The sequence below is a fragment of the Heterocephalus glaber genome, unplaced genomic scaffold, assembly GCF_053883595.1.
Source record: "Heterocephalus glaber isolate CG9 unplaced genomic scaffold, H.glaber_assembly_v1.0 deba00001781, whole genome shotgun sequence".
In the NCBI taxonomy this organism is placed as follows: Eukaryota; Metazoa; Chordata; class Mammalia; order Rodentia; family Bathyergidae; genus Heterocephalus; species Heterocephalus glaber.
Window position 1 is genome coordinate 5,835,770 of NW_028258467.1, and position 20,002 is coordinate 5,855,771.

The 20,002-nt window shown below is 48.2% G+C and overlaps 2 protein-coding genes across 11 annotated transcripts in view; both read right to left on the minus strand.

Annotated features, from left to right (window-relative positions):
* Positions 1-38: 38 nt before the first annotated feature.
* Positions 39-6,263, minus strand: Rogdi (rogdi atypical leucine zipper). Of its 6 annotated transcripts, none has more exons than XM_021244333.2 (11): positions 5,803-5,995; positions 5,652-5,723; positions 4,837-4,919; positions 4,580-4,751; positions 3,869-3,949; positions 3,127-3,222; positions 1,797-1,895; positions 1,206-1,319; positions 1,074-1,123; positions 850-976; positions 39-667 (listed from the first exon to the last, which is right to left on the minus strand). In XM_021244333.2, the coding sequence occupies exons 1-11, from the start codon at positions 5,848-5,850 to the stop codon at positions 662-664; spliced, it is 948 nt and encodes a 315-aa protein (XP_021099992.1). In that variant the 5' UTR covers positions 5,851-5,995; the 3' UTR covers positions 39-661. The 6 variants fall into 6 exon arrangements, with proteins under 6 accessions (XP_021099992.1, XP_021099991.1, XP_004864891.1 ...); XM_021244332.2 differs by having other exon boundaries at positions 39-586; positions 5,803-5,990; XM_004864834.4 differs by having other exon boundaries at positions 39-586; positions 4,580-4,634; positions 5,803-5,981.
* Positions 6,250-20,002, minus strand: part of Glyr1 (glyoxylate reductase 1 homolog) — a 36,701-nt gene continuing 22,948 nt past the window's right edge. For 3 of the 5 annotated variants that reach the window (XM_087202932.1, XM_004864829.4, XM_087202931.1), the window contains 6 exons: positions 16,300-16,410; positions 15,525-15,626; positions 14,636-14,798; positions 14,200-14,379; positions 13,751-13,875; positions 6,250-8,187 (listed from right to left, as the gene is read on the minus strand). In XM_087202932.1, coding sequence (XP_087059058.1) covers positions 8,113-8,187; positions 13,751-13,875; positions 14,200-14,379; positions 14,636-14,798; positions 15,525-15,626; positions 16,300-16,410 — 756 coding nt within the window. In that variant the 3' untranslated portion in view covers positions 6,250-8,112. The remainder of the gene's footprint in view (positions 8,188-13,750; positions 13,876-14,199; positions 14,380-14,635; positions 14,799-15,524; positions 15,627-16,299; positions 16,411-20,002) is intronic. The other 2 variants (XM_087202933.1, XM_087202930.1) reach the window with 1 other exon arrangement.

Consider the following 20,002-nt stretch of genomic DNA (forward strand, 5'->3'; position numbering starts at 1 on the left):
CCTAGTCTGGTCCCCACAGACAGACAGACAGACAAGGATTCCAGGCAAAGTCTGATGATCTTTATTTTTTACAGGCTGTGTGTTGAGGCTTCAGAACAAACATCCCAGCTTTTCAGCTCATTCACAGGGCAGCTCAGCACACTGCCCCTTTTCCTTCCCTCCCAACTCACAGCTCAGGGCCCCACCCACAACCTCCCTCAGCAGGAGCTGAGTGGCCCCCACCACCCGGGGGCAGCTGGAGAGGAGGAAAAGGCCTGGCTTGGCCACCAGCAGTCCAAAGGTTCCCATGCTGCCTTGGAGGGCAGGGCTGGGAGTGTGGCCACCCCTTGGCTCCACCTTCCTGACACAAAACCTCAACCAAACACGAAACCAGTGAGTGTCCTTCCTCCTAATTAATACTCCTGGGTCTGACCACAGCAATGCAAGCGAATGGGGCAGGGTGGGTGAGGGAGATAAATAACACTCTGAGGACTGTGTAGGTGGGGAAAGGCATTCTGTGGGCAGGAGCCACCCTCCCAGGGGACAGGCTCCTGGGGGACGCTGCTCAGAAAGGTCTGTAGCTCCAGTAGCTGGAGAACACGGAGATCTGCGAAGGGAGGGGATGGTCAGCAGAATGCTGGGGATGTGTTCAGCCCCTCCAAGGCCCCGGGTGAGGTCCAGGTCAGTGCTGGGGAGAGCAGGGCTCCAAGTGGCACCGTGGCCTAGCTGCCTGGTGCACGGATATACCGGGCTTTACGACTGGGGCCAGCTAGGAGGTTTGACAAGAGCCCCCGCCCTGGAATGAAGGGCCTCAAGAGTTCTGCCATCTGGGGGCTGAGACCCTGTTCCCCCACAGCATTCCCAACACACCTTGTCCTTGAGCTGCTGGCAGAGCTGCAGGGAGACAGTGAAGTAGACCAGGGCATCATTGAGCCAGGGGATCACACACTCCACCTTGTGGACATGACTCACTTCCAGGCGCTGTGAGCCCCACTCGCTGGGGGATGAGGGACAGGTCCCTTGGGTGGGCCTGGGCCCAACGCCAGGTGCCACAGGGTGGGGGGAGGTGTGCCAGGACCCCCCTGTGAACTTACAACATGGCCCCTGGGCTGTGCAGCACTGCGCCTCCAGCTGGGCGGAAGTTCTGGGCAGAGGCACAGAACCTGGTCAGGCTTTCAGAGCCTTTGGGGTGGGCACGGGGTGGGGCAGGGTAGGGGTCCACTCACCTTGGTGGAGTTGGGCTGCAGGGCGTGTAGCTGGTACACTGTAAGGCAGAGCTTGTTGAGGTTGATGTAGACGTTGACCAGTAAGTCGGAGGGCAGGGTAGGAGCAAACATCCGCTGGTGGGAAGGAAGTGGGGAGCCGGGTGAGGTCCTGCTTACCGCAGGCTGTACCCCTGGGGGCCCAGTTTCTGTAGAATCACCAAATGGGGATCCCAATGCCTACCCTAGATGCTCCTCCCACCAACTGAGGTTTCCAGACTTTCCCCAGGTGCCCTGGGATCTTCCTGTGCTGCTGGTTTGGGATCCTGGCCCAGGGCAGCGTTAAGCTATCTGGTAGAGGGCCGGGGATTTAGCTCAGTGGTTCTGCTGCCTGCTTCAAATGTGGAAGGTCCCGAGTTCAATCCCCAGTACCAAAAAAAAAAAAAAGACATCTGGTAGAGAGGGGACAGGGGCCCAGAACCCCACCAAGAAACGCACAGATGCAGATTGACCAGCAGCAATCGAGAGGTTGGCACTCATTTCCCTCCCAGGGGCAAGCCGGGCCCCTCTATGGGGGGCCTCCTATAGCAAGAAGGAGTTGGCTGAGGCACTGACCGTGAGGCCGCTGGCTGCGATCTCGGGCAGGGTGAGAGTGGCTGGGGTGGTGAGCCGGTTTCGGGCTCTGGTCAGCTGCAACATCACAGCATCCATGAGCTGGGGAGGTGGAGTTACAGTTGCTATGCAGGATCAGGCCTGGTCCTCACCTTCCCTGGCCCCTACTCCCGCTGGGGTGTCACAGTTCTCATGCCTGAACCCCACAGCACCAGCACGGGTGACCACCATTCAGGAGGTTGTGGTGGAGACCCTGGCGCTGGCCCCATGGGGATGAGGATTCTGGGAGATAAGCCCCAGAGGACAGGCTTTGCAGTTGGCCGTGAAGGCTTAGAAGGGCCCCAAATATGGCTTGGGTCCAACAGGCTAGGGACAGCATCCTGGAAGAGGTGGTGGGATGGGGGAATTGAGGCCTTCAGTTTTTGCAGTAAGGAAACTGAGGCTCCAAAGGGTAAGCCCAGTCGCAGTAGGCAGGGCAGTCATCTGGAGGCCTCCCTCTTCTCTGGGCCATGGGGCAAAGCCTTAGCCTACTCCTCAGGCCCAGCTTCCACTGCCTCCCGGAGGTCATGCAGCTACTGCCAAAGGTGAGCCAGCCAGGACACAGCAAATCAAGGGCAGAGCTGAGGCACAAATCCTAGGTATCCAAGTCATCTCTCCTACATGCCGTGTGGCCTCACTTTAATTTTTTTTTTCCTTTTTTTTTGGTACCGGGGATCGAACTCAGGACCTTGCACTTGTGAGGCAGGTGGCGACACCACTGAGCTAAATCCCTGGCCCAATTTTTTTTTTTTCAGTACTGTACTGGAGATTGAACCCAAGGTCTTCACACTGAGCTGCAACTCAGGCTTTTTTTTTTTTTAAATTTCAGGACAAGGCCTTACTAAATTGTTAAACTGCCCAGAACGTGTTCCAACTTGCAATCCTCCTGTCTCAACCTCCCAGTGTTGGGATTACAGGCATGCACCACCACACCCAACTTCACTTGTTAAATTACTTTCACAGCTAGCACTGTGATGACTACTATAGCAGTAGCTGGGTGCTTGTGGGAAGCCACTTTACCTCATTACCATGGTTAACAGCTGCTACAGCTTGTCTCCATTTTACAGGTGAAGAAATACAGGCACAGGGTGACTAAGCAGATGACTTCAGGTTGCACAGTTCACAGCTGGGGGCCAGGGACTGATCCCAGGTTGTGAGCCACTATGCTACAGGGGGACATGTGAACACGGAGGAGAAAGAGCCAGCCTAATGCTAAGCCTGGGCATGAGGGAGCAGAAACACAAGTACAGGGCCAGAGGTCTCCAGGGGCCCAGGCTGGGTTTGGGCAGCTCACCTTGAGGACTTCAGCACCTGTCTTGAACTGGTAGCTCTCATCTCGGTGGGCAAGGAGGTAAATGGCTTGGCTGACATGGTTTCTGGCATCTTGGATCTGAAAACAGCATCCACGCAGGAGTTATTAGGGTGGGTCCTCTGTAGGCCTCAGCATGGCTCTAGGGCACAGCTCCAGGGCAGAGCCACACTGGGCCTGACCCTGGGTGGGAGGGCTGGAGCCTGACCTGCCCATTCCACCCTGAAGCTGCTCTTCCCGTGCTCCAGAAGCCAGGCCCACACCCTCCAGGGGCTGAGGCAGCCCTGCTCTCTGCCCTCGAGGAACTTACGTTCTAGAGGACAGACACAGACAAGTCTGCAAGACCACCCAGGAGAAAACCAACATAGTGGGGCGGGAACACAGAGGGGGCCCTAGGGAGGTAACTCCTGAGCTGAGACCCACGAGAGCCAGAGGAACTGGTGGGGGCTAGCAGAAATCCCGGGATTGGTTCCAGAGCCACAGGAAGTGCCTGGAGGCTCAGGCAGGGGAGTGGCTTGTGCAGGGGGAGTATCAGCTGTCCCAGCAGAGCCAAAGAGCCCACAGGAAGGAACAGGTTCCCAGCTCCCCACACAAAGAAGGCTGTGGGGCCCAGCTTTGCTGCTAGGAAACTCACTTTCAGGCCATCTGTGGCTACAAATCTTCCAGGCCAGCCCCAGAGGAGCCAGCTGGGCCTGCCCCTGCCTGCCCCTCCTGAGTCTGCAGTTACCTGTTGCAGCTTCCACTGCTTATCCTCTCGGAAGGCCAAGTGTAGCAGCTGGTTGTTCCTGGGCATCTTCAGGTTCACATCCTGATGGGGAGAGTGGGATAAGTGGGGCAGGGGGACATCTTCATGCTTTTGGCTACACTAAGCTCCTGAACCCCTGAGGGGTGAGGCCCCTGGCACTCCACAGGGTGAGAGGCTCCTGAGGTCTCAGCTGGGGGTGGTGGTGGTGGCAAATGGGGAGGTCAGAAAACAGGAACTCAGGCCTGAGAGGAGCCACAAGGAGGCAAAAGGGAAAAGAGATGGAGAAAGGGGAAGGGCGGTGGGGGAAGGTAGCTATCACAGGATGGTGGCCAATGGGCAGAAGCCATGAAGGACAGGGACCTTCCCCCACGCCTTGGTGCCTGGCACAGGGTTGGGCGCAGACTGGTACTCAGATGTTGGCTGATTCAACGCTGATCTGGGGCCAGATGGATCCTCCCAATGTCCATGCTTCACTGTGTCCAGGAGCCAGGCTGAGCTGAGTGCAAAGCAACTGCTTTCCTGCACTTCTCACTAAACCCACACCCCAATCCCACAAGGAAGTCCAGGGGTTGCTGTCAGAGAGATCAAGGATACTGATCAGAGTAATGAAGCTGACTGATGGTGGAGCTAAGCAGGAAGCGCCCAGGGCATTCCCACTGGCAGGATGGGAAGATGAGGGTTTGGGGGACTCACCGCCTGGCTGAGGGCATCTCCCTGCAGAGTCAGCACGCCCTTCACCTGGTCTGTGCTACAACATGTGAGGGTCAGACGGGACCTGCCGCTGGCCCCTCTTCCCGCCATTGGCTGCTCTTCCCACTGCTGGCTTACGGCTGGCTGGTCCAGGATGCACTGCACACCCACCTCCCTGCAGGGCAGCGCTGCAGCCATGCCTCTTGTCCCCAAGCAATCCCCACCATGGAGCCCCTCCTTTGGATTTCTGCCCAGCTTACCCACAGCTGCCCAGGATGAAGTTCTCCTGCTTGGCAGGACTCTCAGTGCCAGAACCTGGCAGAGTGAAGCGCAGAGAAGCCTCCTGTGGGAGACAGGGCAGCGAGTAAAGTCCACTGAGTCAAGTCCACTTGAGTTGAGCCAGAGCTCCTTCCAGAAGGAGCTGACCTGGGTCAGCTGGGAGAGCACAGGTGGGTTGGCCTGACCCTGGGCTCAGCTGGTGTGGGGTGGCCCCAGCCTTGTCCCCAGGGCCCAAGTGAGCTCAGATCTGGTCATTCCACATTGAGCACCTACTGTCTCCCACAGGGAAAGCAGGACAGAGTGGCCTCCTAGCTGAGCTGAGGTCCTAGGGTGTGGGGAGCACAGTTTGGACCACAGCAGGCATTGGTTTATTTATCATCACAGCAGCGCTGTTACCTATTTTTGTAATTGATGAAAGAGAGGCCCAGAGAGGCTGAGTAGCTTGGATGAGATTTCACTGGGGGGGAGAGGAGGAATCCTTAGCTCTCAAAGTAGATGTCACTGCTTCAAAGCAAGCCTTCCTTGCTGGAGCTGTAGGGCTTGCTTTAGGGGCTCTTGCCGGTTCCAGGAACTCACTGCACTCGCATATCTGCTGGTGCTAGCTGGGTGCGGCTTCGTTGAGGCCGTGATTAGATTTTGTTCCCCGAGGCGGGGGCCTTGTCTGCACCGTTGCGCCTAGCACTATGAGGGTGCCCAGGAAACAGGTGCGGCGTTACTAGTAGCAGGGCCCCAGTGGGAAGGAGGGTAGGCGGGGGCACAGCGAGTGCAAAGGTCCGGGGGCAGCCGTGCGCGTTACCTTGAGGATGTCCTGCAGCTGCTTCAGCACGGCATGCACCTCGGAGTGCAGCAGCCAGCGGAATTCCTCCTCCTGCGGAGCAGTGCGGCGGTCACCGCCCGTCGTCACCCGTCGCCCACCGCCCGCCCGCTCATCAGCACTGCCCGCTCACCAGTACCGCCCGCTCCGCTCCCGTTGCTGCCATCGCGGTCGCCATCATCTCAGCTGCCGCCCAGGGCTGTCCCCTTCTTCCCGACTGTACGCGACGCCGACCCCTGCTCTCGGCGCCGATTGGTGGAGCGGGTGCCGGCCCCACCCCTAGGCCGTCTCCGAGACAGCAATTGGCCGGCAGCTCAGAAGACCGGCGGGATCCGGAGATGCAGGCTGCGTAGATACCGCCGGCACCTGTCTCCTTCCTGGCTCGCACTGAAGGACCCCCCAGGTCCCTGTACGCCCATTGATTGGCCCACGGAGCGGCCCGTTCCTGCTTAGTCTCCCCATTGGCTCGCCTGGCTACACGGCCCGTTGGTCTCGCCCCTGCTTCCCTGGGAAGGCGAGACCTGGATGCTGATGGCCTGCGGGTCGAGGACCCAAACGTTGCGGGACCTCGCAGCACAACTGTATTACCAAGAAATGTTTTATTTTTCTTGCAGTAGCTTTGTTAATTGCACAAAATCATGTTTTGTTTTTGCCATTTAAACATTATCACACAATCCTATTCTGAAAGACAAATGTTCATTAAAAATAAAGCAAAAATAAAAATTCACAACCTTAATCACCTAGATTTGCCATTTAAAGGCTTAAAGGAAAAAAGGGGCTTTCTTACAAGCTTTTTCACAAGTGTCACATTTTCTCCTTAAAAGGGAAGGATTTCAAAAAACAAAGGTGAAATAGCTTAAACAAATACTCATAAAAAGAAACTTTACAGAATCGTCAACAATATTAAGACAACAATGACTAACCGGTTTCATTACAGCGCCTTCCCCACCCCCACCCTCAGTGTCCACCAAGACTAGGACAGGCTGTGTTCAAGTGAGTTCGAAATCCCAGTGAACAAGTCTGCCATACCAGAGGACATCTCCCCTGCCCCACACCAGTGTGGCCACCTTACATAGTTAAGTATTCCGCTGTAAATGCTCACCTGTAAATTGTGACTTTGCAAAACCCAGCCCATGAGAGGGAGAAAAAGCTGACATCCCTTGGGGGTAACTCCTTCTTGTTCTCATGTGACATTTTAAGCCCCTTCTGGTCCTCTAATCCAAGGAGAAATGCTAGGGCCTCAAGGATGTCCCAGCTCCACCTCTGAGGGACCAGTTAGTTCAGGTTGATAGGTTAGGCCCAGGTCTCTCCCACCTGACAAACCCCGACCTGGGCAGTGCTGAAGAGCATGATGCTGGCTGGAACAGACACTCATTCCCTATCAAGAACTGAGCCTAAGACATGCTCATCATTGGTCAGGCTGGGTTTGCACCAAAGATAGGACAGACAGACAGAAATACTGTCTCCATGGGAGGAAAAGTGGGAGAGAATAGTGAAGAGATGGGACATGCAGAGGATCTGTGCAGGGCAAGCTGGGCCAGTGTGGCCAGCTCAATGGCTCTCCAGAGCCAGGTGAAGACTGTGGCATAACGGAAACAGGAAGGAGCTGCCCTCACTCTTCACTGCTCAGGGTCCTGAGGGTACCCTTCCCAAGGGCTGGAATGCAAATCCAAACACTAAAACAGCCTGTTGAGCAACAAGCTCCCACTGCAGGGAAGCAAGGACCTCCGACCCAGGTCAGGCTTGCAGTGCCAGTGGGTGCTGAGCAGTAGCAGGGGAGCTGGGTGGCCGTGCTCATCTGCAGGCTGGCTGCTCACTGCTCTTGCTGCAGAGCCAAGTCCACCTGTGTGGGATGGTGGCAGTCTCTTCTCAGTTTACAAAGGCCTTTACAAGAGGTGGCTGCACATTGGTAGCTTAGACTTGAAAATCCTCCTCAGCTGAGGCTGGAGGGCCCACAGGAGCCGCTGCTGGGAGTCGGTGCTGGTTCATCCTGGCCCTGAGCCTCTCCCTGCAGGGGTCCAGGTAGGGACGTGGACACAATGTCAACCTCTGCTGATTCTAGTTCCTCAACTGGAAGGGGTTTGATAAGACAAGCTTGGAAGAAAAAAAGCCAGGCAGCAGCAGTTTCTGTGCAGCTTCTATCCTGGGGTGAGTGTGTGTGTGTGTGTGTGTGAGTGAGTGTTTGTGTGTGTGTGTGTAACCACCTAGTCCAGGGCAGTGCCCAGCTCAAGAGCTTCCTCACAAGCCAACCCTGTGACACCCCTCCCTCCCAGGTGTCAGGGAGGGGTACTGCTGTGTGCTGTGCTAATGGCGAGTCTCAAGTCTGTATAAAAGGAAATGGAGACAGGCAGACTGGTCCAGAGTTAAGTCCCAGGACCCCAACCCCACATTGGGAAGAGGGGGCAGAGGGAGGATCAGAGGAGTGGGGCAGGGTGTTGACGGCTTAGTGTATGTAGGCTCGGTACACGGCGGACATATCATTGTCAGACTGGTCCAGTGCCTTGGCTCTTTTGTATACCTAGGAAAAAAAAAAAAAAGAAAAAGACAAAGGGGTTGGTCACAAAGCTGCGTTGAACGCTTGGCCTTGATTCCTGTAGGCAGTTCTAGACAGCTAAGCAGGCAGGTCCTGGAGCCAAGGCTGCCAAGTATGACTCTTGGCCTGACACTGGCCTCAGCCACTGATCTGCAGAAGGTACTGTATTGACCTTCACAGAGCTATGGTGAAGATTAAATTTACTAAAGGATAGGAAATGCTCAGTGTCATCAGTAATTATGGTAATGTCCCTTGATACAGACAACCAACCCTTCAAGGATGTCCCACATCATCCTCTGCACTGCTGTGCCTGCCATCCCCAATGGATCCCTAGAGCTTAGAAAGGTAGGCAATCAGCAGCCATCCCAGAGGTGCTAGTGAAATTAAGGATGCATACTGCAATCCTTAAGAGTAACCACTAAAAGGTAATTCAGCTAGGGATGTGGCACATGCCTATGATCCCAACATTCCAGGGGCTGAGACAGGAGGATCATTGCAAAGTCAAGGGCAGCATGGGCCACATAGTGAGTTCAAGGCCAGCCTGAAGTATACAGTGAGATCCTGTCTTAAAAATTTAAAACCCAGGCCGGGGATTTAGCTCAGTGGTTTCGATGTCTGCTGTGCAAGCGCAAGGACCCGAGTTCAATCCCCAGTACCAAAAAAAAAAAAAAAAAAAAAAAATTAAAAACCCAACCCAAACCAAACCAAACCAAACCAGCAGAACCTCCCTCAACCCCAGAAAACCAAAATCAAAACAGAAAAATCTCCAAAAGGTAATGCAAAGAAATAGCCAACAGATAAATGAAAATGAAATTCTAAAAAAATCCAAATAACCTGAAGAAGGAAAGAAAGAGGAAGGGTGGTGAATGCTTGTAATACCAGCTACTTGAAAGGCTGAGGCAGGAGATCAAATTCAAGGCCTTGAGCCCAATCTTATCTCAAAAAAAAAAAAGGCCTGGGAATATAACTCAGTGCTAGAGTCGTTGCCTAGCATGTTTAACGTTCTAGGTTTAATTTCCCAGTACCCTACCTCACAAACAAAAAAAGGTAGTTTTCAGGTCTAAATACATCTCAGTATGGACACTAAATGTTCAAGGACTAGTTATTAAGATCCTGACCTTTGACCAATGCAGACCCTAAGTTCACACTATTCACTGACTCCATTTTGAAATCAACCAAAAACTACTTCCAAGCCAATGAATCTAGCTGAGTCAGGTTGGAAGCAAGTCAGAAACCATTTCAAAAGAGTTTTCCCAGCCCAAGCCATACATGGAATCCTTCCAAAGTAACTACAGTTAAAGAGGAGCTCCCATAAAGTTATAAAATACATGAGGAACTTCAAGGCCAAGAGTCAATTTACATATTGGATATATAGGAAGGACTTGAAATAGTACTGCAATCTGAAAAAGCCATAAAATAAGTACTCTGAAATGTTCAGACAAGAAGGGACAGGAGGAGCCAGGCATGATGGCACAACCCTGTAATCCCAGCACCAGGGAGGCTGAAGCAGGAGGATCCCAGTGAGTTTGAGGCCAGCCTGGGTTACACCGTGAGTTCAAGGCCAGCCTGAACTACATAGAGAAACTGTCTCAAAAAACCAAACCAAACCAAAACAAGAAAAACAAAGAAGGGACAGGAAACACAGAATTTAGGAATGAAAGATTATAAACGAGTGATGGTGAACCTTTTAGAGATTTCAATGATACAAACAGCCTGCTACAACACACATGCTATAGATTCTCCACTACTCAAGGTAGGTCCAAGGTTCAAGAACTGTACCATATTTCTTACTTTTTCTTTGCTGCAACAAGCCTCCTGAGACCTCTATTTTTTAACATAATCAAAATATGTATCAGCTGCTGGCCCAGGTGGTATACACCAGTAATTCTAGCTACTCAGGAGGCTGAGGCAGGAGAATTGGAAGCTTGAGGCTAGTGTGGGCAACTTAGACCCTGCCTCAAAATAAAAGGGTTGGGGACATAGCTCAGTGGTAGAACATCCTGGGGTTCAATCCCCAGTATTGCAAAAAAAGAAAAAAAAAAGTACCAGCTGACAGTACCTGAAAATTACAGTGTCTAATATAAATGATTCCATGTTTCATATATGTGCTTTTTGTTGTTTTTATTGTAACTGTATAGTAAAGACAAATATTGCTCAGTTATTTTCTCTAAAGGTTAAGCTTCTGTAAGGATGAGCTAAACTACTATCCTAAAAAATTGTTTCCAAGCCAGAAATGGTGGCATGTGCCTACAGTTCCAGCTACTCAGAAGGCTGAAGATAGAGGACTGCTTGAGCCCAGGAATCTGATGCTAGCTTGGAAAACACAGTGAGACTCCACCTGAAAAAAACAAAGCCAAAACCAAAAACCAAAACAAAGCAAGAAACCAAAACAAACCTATTTTGAAAAGTGCATGTTTAATAAATACATCAACTGGAAAGATGCTAATGACTAAACACTCCAATTAAAATGTAGCCAGTTGTGGTGGCACACACCTGTAATCTTAGCATTTTGGGAGGCTGAGGCAGAAGGATCACAAGTTCAAGCCCAGCTTTAAATTCAAGCAACTTAAGAGAGATCCTCTTTCAAAATAAAAAGGGCAGGGGATATAGCTCTGTGCAAAGGCTCTGGGTTCAATTCTTAGGATGGAGGGGGGGGGGGAGAAAAAAGTCAAGTGTACCAGGAAGATATAGCAATCATACAAAGCTAAGAGCCTAACATCAAGAGTTTCAGAGATATTAAGCAAAAATGGGCAGGGGTTATTACAACCCCCAACTTGAAACCATACTACAAAGCCACTGTGATAAAAACAGCATGGTACTGGCAAAGAAACAGACCTGAGAACCAGTGGAACAGATCAGAAGATGCACAAACAACTCCAGACACACTCAGCCACCTCATCTTTGACAAAGAAGGCAAACACCCTCACTGGAGGAGAGACAGACTCTTTAATAAATGGTGCTGGAGAAATTGGGTTTCAACTTGCCAAAGACTAAAACTAGACCTGTATCTCTCACCATGCACTAAACTAAAATCAAAATGGATTAAAGATATAAATATTAAAACAGAAACGCTGAACCGGCTGGAACAGAAGTTAGGTAGAACTCTTGAAGACATTGGGGTAGGAAAAGACTTTGTGAACAAAACCTCAGTTGCTCATGAACTAGCACAAACAATCAACAAATGGGATCTCTTCTTACTAAAAAGCTTCTGCACAGCAAGAGAAACTACCAGCAGTGTGAAGAGGCAACCCACAATGTGGGAAAAATTTTCACCAAAAAAATTTTCACCAGCAGTCCCTCAGACAAAGGTCTATCTCGAATCTATAAAGAACTTAAAAAAATCAGACTTCCCAAATTTAAAGACCCAATCCAAAAATGGGCATCTGAAATAAACAGACATTTCTCACACAAAGAAGTAGACATGGCAAATAAAACATATAAAAAAATGTTCAACATCACTGGTCATTTGAGAGATGCAAATGAAAACAATGCTGAGATTCCACCTCACTCCAGAAAGAATGGCTGCTATCATGAAATCAACCAATAACAAATGCTGGCCGGGGTTTGGGGAGAAAGGAACCCTTCTCCATTGTTGGTGGGAGTGCAGACTGGTGCAACCACTGTGGAAATCAGTATGGAGAAGAACTAGGACTGGAAGTCCCATTTGACCCAGCTATTCCCCTGCTGGGGATCTTCCCCAAAGAATTAAAAGAATCATACCACAGTGATATACGTGCACCCATGTTCATAGCAGCACAGTCTGTAATAGCTAAAACTTGGAAACAGCCCAAATGCCCACCAACTGGAGAACTGATCAAGAAAATGTGGTTTTTAAATAAAATGGAGTACTACTCAGCCATAAAAAATGAGAAATTAGAGACATTTATTGCTAAATGGATGCACATTGAGGCGATACTCTTAAGTGAAATAAACAGGACATACATGTGTAAATACCAAATAGTTTCTCTAGTGTGATAAACTGAAAATGTAAATAAGGACTAAAAGGTATAATGGATAATATGAAATAGGAAGAAAAGGGGCAAAGGGGAAGGGGAAGTGGGAGGGGTAGGGGAAAGGAAAGAAGGGAATGGAATTAATATGAGAAAATGAAAAAAGGAAACAAAGTCTTTGTAAATAGGGAGGGATGGAGGGGTTGAAGGGAGGGCAGGGGAAGGGGGAAAAAATAACTAAGAGAGTATGTAAAGGTGTATATCTCCAATGATGAATGTCATTGTGTTGTACACCTAAAATGTATCAATAAAAGGATATACAAGAAAATAAAATACTATTTCTCCCAACGTTAAAAAAAAAAAAAAAAAAAGGACAGAATTAAAGTGGAAAAACAGAATCCCACAATTATAGTTTGAGATTATAAAAGCTGCCTCTCAACAATTTAAAGAGCTAGATCAAAAAGGTCTTTATAGGGCCGGGGATTTAGCTCAGTGGCACCTCGCCTGCCTCGCAAGCACAAGATCCCGAGTTTGATCCCCAGTACTGCAAAAAACAAAAAAGGTCTTTACATAGCTATGGGAAAATGCTGTGAAAGACACTGTTAACTGCCTTGTCAGACAGCTGCAGAAAATACAACCCACAGAACTCACAGTCATTTCAACATATCCATCAAGACAGACTATTTTCTGGGTCATAAAACAAGTCTAAATAAAGTTAAAAAAAAAATCATATGGGCATATTCTCTAACCCTGAGGCAGAAATTAGAAACCAATAAACCAATAACCATTAGAAATCTAGGAGAAAAAAAAAGAAGAAATTTAGGAAAAACCCAAATATTGGACAAAAAAAAAAATGTATATATATATATATATATATATATATATATATATATACATTTTTTTTTTTTTTTAAGAGCCAAGATCTTATGATGTTGCCTAGGCTGGCCTTGCACTCCTCGGATCAAGTGATCCTCCTGTCTCAGCCTTCTGGATAGCTGGGATTACAGGTGTACCACAATGCCTGGCTGGGCAAATTTTTAAATAATCCACAGATCAAAGAAGAAATCACAAGGGAAATTAGCATGGCACAGAAGGAAATTTATATCTTTAATGCTCAAGTCATAAAGAAAAAAGTATAAAATCAATAATCTAAGATTCTACAAGGCATTAGAAAAAAGCAGGGTGAGGTGGTGCATGCCTGTAACCCTAGCCCCTGAAGGTGGAGGCAGGAGGACTGGCATAAATTCGAGGCCAGACAGGGCCATAGCGAGTTCAGGTCAGCTTAGACTATAAGACCCTGTCTCAAAACCAACCAACCAACCAAACAAAAAAACAGGATAAGAAAAAAGACCAAAGAAGATCCAGATTTTGAATTTAAAGACAATTAGAAAGTGGACTATGATTCTGTCTGAAAAACAACAGAACAAAACAATTCTATACATCTCTGAGTTCTTCCTTCCCCAGCCCAATGTGGTGAGAATAGAATGTGAAAAATCAAAAGTGAGCAAACAAAAGCTAAATAAGTAAAGGAACAGAAATAATACAAGAGAAAAGGAAACAAAGGGTCCTAAGACTTGGGCCCCCCCCACCCTTCTTACCTCATTGGCTGCAGCTGCCATTGGCGTTGGGTGGTTGACGGCATCGCCCAGGGCAATGGCCAGGCGAAGATCCTTCTGGATGTACTTCAGGTAAAAATCAGGCTTGAAATTCCCTTGTAGGATATCTGAGGAGGGAGAATTACTTATTGGAAGACATCCAAGGACGCTACAGAAAACCAGCTCCATCAGGGCACAACACCAGCATCTCCAAAGGGTGCAGACAGGCTGCTGGTCCCCTGGACACCCGAGACAGAGCAACCAGCCTGTGCTCCAAATTCCATCTATGGTGTCTCTGGCTTCCTCTGACTGGGGCAACGGATTAACTGGAGGGAATACCTTTCACATCCCGTGAACCCAGGAAAAGAAACTGTTGTGGGATACTTGCCTGGCCCAGTTCCCCAGCTCTAATAAACAGTAAAATGTGAAAAGAGAGGTGAAAGGTGACTTACTTTGGCACTTCTGGTCCAGGAAGATGCTGGCCAACTGTCCCTGATTGAGGATGTCTAAGAGTGTCTGCTGTGACTGGCCTGTGACCTGGGCCAGGGTCAGGCCCTCTGCAATGGTGGCCATGAAGCTTCCTTGGACCATGTTTACAATCAGCATCATCTTGGCTGCATTGCCAACTTCACCTACTCAGGGCAAAGAGGCAAGGTCACATCTCAAGAACCAGTCAAGTAGGCCTCTCTGCCCACCCTCAGCCCTGTACCCCGGGGAGCCCCTTTCACCTGCCCCGGACAGAATTGGGTCCTTCCTTCCAGGCATGTCAGAGGAAACCTTCCCCCAGGGCACCTGGCAGGGAGGCCATGTGGGACAGATGCTGTCACCAGTGTGTGGTCCCCCCAGTCTCCAGGCCTGACGTGCCCTAACAGGTGGCAGGCATGTTACCTAGAAAGAAGGAAGTCTTCCCCATAGCTTGGAAGCAGCTGCTACAGTCCTCATACAGGCCCCTGTCTCCGGCTGCTAAGATCACCAACATCCCGTCGTTAGACAGCTGCTGATTCCCTGAGACTGGGGCCTCCAGAAAGCGTCCCCCCCTGGACACAATCACCTGCAATAGAAAGTCACAGCTTCTGGAGGGCTTGCCTCTCATAGCACTTTCAGGTAGGGAGCAAAAAGTCCTTGGGGGCCATGGCTTCTCATCATACCAGCCATAACTACAGTGGTGGGGCCCTGTGGCCTTCTGTGCTGAGGTCCTAAAGCTGACACCTGCACCAAGGACTATGGCTGTGTAGAGTCAATTAGCACATCCTCCACGTGTATACTAAGGTATTAATAAGAGAAAAGTTAAGGTCTGTGTGTAGACTCCCATTTATTCTGGAATTTTGACAAAGACCAAGGAGCAAATGTGATTATTCCAGTTATTGGCTAAGCATACCTCCCCTTTGGTCACTGCCTGTCCCTGACTTCAACCAGCTCAGAATACACATGGGTCCAAAGTCACTGTTCCCTTACTTGGACCCAGACGATGGGGAGGGAGGGACACCAAAACTGGTAGTTGCTTAAACCAAAAGGGCCATGCTGATGTCTGGGTTGCTTCTCATTGAAAGGCTGGCTGCCACAGAACCCAGTGCCCACCCAGCCTGCAGGAGGCCTCCCACAGCTGTTCAGACTAGCTGTGGCTTTGAAGGTGGAGTGTGAAGACAGACTAGTCCTAAGGCTACTGGTGTCTCCTCTTCTCTCTCTGGCTTTGTCTGTAGTGTAACCAAACTGTATACACATGTGTGGTTAGCCTGGGCCTTGGGCTCCCATTGAAAGGTGGTCCAGAGCCAGCTACCTGGGCCAGTTCAGTGACTGTGTCCGCATCCACCGTTGACATATCCACATAGCACTTCCCTGGGCGGATCCCTTGCAGTACACCACTGGGGCCCAGCACAAGCTGTGGGGACACAAGGGAAAAGCAATAGCCCAGGCTCCTAGCTAGATGCTCAGGAGCACCTGCAGACCTGAGATCAGAAGCCTGATGCTTTTTTTGTGCCTTTCCTGATTAGAAGTTAACTAATATGGATGAAAAGGAAAGAGCCACTAAGTAACCAAGGGATAGGAAAGTATTTCCAGTATTTCTTATTTATCCTCCCCAACCCCTGACATTTTAAAGACAGAAATTCATTATTTTACTTTTGAGGGCTTCTTTGGATTTATGTGAATTAGACCAGTCACCAGTTCAACAGGATGACTACTACACTTGAACTTTTAACACATACAAATTCAGCAATAGTTAAATGTTGGAAGTTGGCTGTTGGTCCAAAGGCACAATCAGCTCCAAAGGCACAATCAGCCCCAAAGCTTCTGGCTAAGAATACCTGGAGCCTGTTCAGGAACCATATCAGCACAGACTTCATGGGCCCTAGTAGCTTTCATTCTTTGTTCTGAATTAAAGGCAGCCTGTATTCAACTTATGCAAACACCATTAACAACAGGAGATGGCCCCCAGATGGGAAATTCAACCCCCCACATGCAGACACTCACTCAGTATGCAGGGGAGTAGGAGAGGAGGCCAGCCAGAACTCCTGGCTACCACCTGAGATGCGGAGGGGAGAGGGGATCCTTACGTCCTTGGCTGCCTTTGGATCCGATACACAGGCGAAAGTGATGTCACAAGTTGAAACAACTTCAGCGGGGGTTCTTCCTAGGCGGGCCCCCTCCTGGATGAACAAATCACACTGCAAAAGTCACAGATCCTAACGTGAGCTGCAAGCAGTGCACAACAAACATGCCAACAGGCCAGAGATGCATGACTAATCCTCCTGATCAGCCTTCCAAGGCAAGAGGCCAGGCTGGAGCCTAGGACAACAGAGGTGGAGGTCTGACTTCTTCTTTTTTTTTTGAGGTCTGACTTCTTAAGGGAAGTAGACCGGACCTCTTAAGGACTCCCTTGTATTTTTGTGCACTGGGTACCTAGAATAATGTGCTATTTCACAGGAGGCATTAAACAAATGTCTACTGAAGGTTTGCTGCTTGACAAATAGCCCCTCTGTGCTGTGTCGGTTGTGGCAAAACCTGTCTATGCAGAGTACCCTACCAGCCCTGTGCTGAGAAAGCAGGGCTCCTCCTTCTTGGCTGCTGTTCCTTTTTGGGATGTTTCCCAACAATGCTGCCAAATTAATATTCCTTCAGTGTCTGAAAGTGTTAACCTTTCTTTTCCAAAAACTAAAATCATCCAGAACATGCCAGGACAAACAAATTGTTAATATTTTGATGTATTTCTTTTTTCCAGAGAAATTTAAGGAAATAATTAGAATAATCTGGGCCTAGTATTTTATAAGCACCTATTATATACTTTGTATGATTCACATTTAATCATAATGTTAAGATGACTGTGGAATATTTCATGGAGAGATACACCGTAATTTACCTGATGGCTGCACTGCAGTTTGATATTTTGCCAGCTTTCATCTTTAATTATAAATGACATCAACATATATCTTTATATATAAAGCTATGTTTTGAATTTAGGTCTCTATTAGGGCTATGGTCAATTTATAATGATGACCTGCAAATTCTCAAATAATTAGCACTGAATAATTTAAAAACAACCTGTAAGCATCCTTAAATACATTTATTTATTTTTTGTGGTGCTGAGGATGAAACCCATGGGTTCACACATACTAGGCAAGTGCTCTACCACTGAGCCACAAACCCAGCCTCAATAAATACACTTAAATTTTTTTCTATTTTGGTAACTTAATTGGTCAAAAAATGGCACCTTTTTGATTGACACATTTTGCTCATTCCTGACTAATGAACTTTGTTCTGTTTATTATTTTCTCTTTAGGGGCTGGGGATTTAGCTCAGTGGTGCTGCAGCCTTCCTCACAAGCACAAGGTCCTGAGTTCGATCCCTGGTCCAAAAAAAAAAAAGTCCCATTATTTTCTCTTTTGTGAGCTATTTTTCCTTATATGTTTAATACAAATCAATATATTACCCTTTTCCTGTATTTGCTAAAAATACTTCTACTTGGTATACTTTTTGTTGTGTGGGAACATTATCAAAACAACTATGGATAGCTTGGCACGCTGTCCCCCTCCTGTAATCCCAGGACTCCGGGAGGCTGAAGCAGGAGGAACCTAAGGATGAGCCCACCCTGGGCAACTTAGTGAGACCCTGTCTTAAAAAAACAAAAAGTGGCTGGAAATGTAGTTCAGTGTAAAGGCTCTGGACTTAGTCCACAGTAACACAAATCAAAACAACTGTTGATCTTTTTCTTCAGTGAATGGATCGATCTAGGCTTGGAAAGATTTACATTAATTATTTTCTTCTGGTTCTTCATTTAAAAATTTAATTCATTAATTGATTTGAAATACATAAGTGGTAGGAAGTGAGATTAGCATTTTCCCAAATTTCTAACCAGTTGTCTGGAACCCATTTTTCTGACTACCTCTTTTTTGTGTTGCCCTGGTTCCCAGTGAGCCACTGTTATCTAAGGTGGTCTAAAGCTCCTGATTCTACTTGGTGAGCCTGAGTCTCTGCAAGCAGCCTTTGAGTAATACAGTTTTAGATTGTTTCCATCTTTGGTTGGGAGGGTCCTCCTCCTCATTGCTCTTTTCTGGAAATTAAATGATGTTTCCTATTATTCCAGAAGAACTAGAGGATCATTTTTATCAAGAGCCTTAAAAAAAATTCCACAAGGATTGTCTTAAGGATTAAATGCCACCCCCCACCCTGGGCATGCTGGAAAATGAACCTAGGATCTCATGGATGCTAGGCAAGCACTCAACTACTGGGCCACACCTGCAGCCCCATTAAATGGCCTTTAAAATATTATTTATTTAATTTTATTTTTTTGTTAAAATGGCTTTATGAAGATGACAATTCCTAAGTAATTTATGGTCAGCATTGTGCTAAGTATTTTAGACCATCATTTAACTGCCATACCCTGTGAAGAAGTCGCCACTGTCACCTCACCGTGAGGACTTCCAGGGTCAGGGAAGAATGTCTTGCTGAAGAAGTAGCAGATCTGTGACTTCAATTTGAGTCTGCCTGCCTGCATCCTAAAATTATAACTACTTCACTCTGCTGCCTTCTCTAAGTCAAGCTAGGAAGACAGTCACATTGACAACACTTAGGTTTCCTATCAGGAATGGAGAATGGCCGGAGGCACTTCTATCAAAGGGAAATGCACTCCTCATGCAAACCCACTGATTTCTCTGTGGTGTCCTTGTGATTGTGTATGCCTAGATTTCCTGGTTATCCTTTCCTTTAGCAACAGCAAGGCCTAAGAAGAATGTCTGAGTCACAAAATCTCCTGCCAGTGGGGTTTCTAAGATCTCACTACTGACTTTGGTCCCCAAAGCACTTACCCAGTGCTCGGCAACTGAGGCCTGGACACTTGAGTGTGGCCGATGGTGCTTGTTTTCCCCAGGCCCTCACGACTCTCCAACCATTTCTCTGCTTTTGAAAAGTACTTTACCCAGCAAAGTAATTTTTTACTTTGCCTAAAACTATTTTTGGCGCTTGGAATAGAACTAGGGCTTCTGTGTGCTAAGTACATGCACCACTAAGCTATACCCTCAGCTCCTAGATCATTTTTTGTTAACTCAGTATCGTCGGCCAAATCCAATACCTCCTTCAACAGTCACACTTTAGCCCTCACTGCTGCCTACCAATCACAGGGCCCAGCAGCATTCTGCTGTGCACACATGGTAATGCTTAAAAAAATGCACACTCGATCACACCACATGCTCCAAGAGGCTGCACTTCTTTAGTCTCTCTTTCCTCACCACATGCAAGAACAACAGTGTTGTAGCTTCCTGGTATTCACACTGTAGTTCATCTTTTCTCAGGACCTGGGTCCATGGACTCTCTCCATTATAAAAGATACACACTTAAAGATTTGGAATTCCATTTCTGGGCACACACTGGTCTCCTGAAGCTACCACCTAAGTTAAAGGCTTCCAAACTTACACAGTCTGATATAGCAGCTACTAGCCACATAAGGCTATTTAAATTTAAATGAAAAAATATTAAAGAATTTAATTCTGCAGTTGTACTAGTCACATGTCAAGCGTTCCAGTCAACTGGGGCCAGTGGCTTCCACCCACGATGGCAGATATAGCACCTCTCCATCACCACAGAACACTTTGATGCACAGCACCACTCAATATGGCCCACACAGAAGCTACAGTGCAGCCGCTACAAAGGGATGAGATTTGAGTACATGCACCATACCCCACTCTCAAATATAACACACACACACCCTACACACACATGAGAAAAAGGATACAGAAACCTAACATGAGCTATCTTAGGTAATGG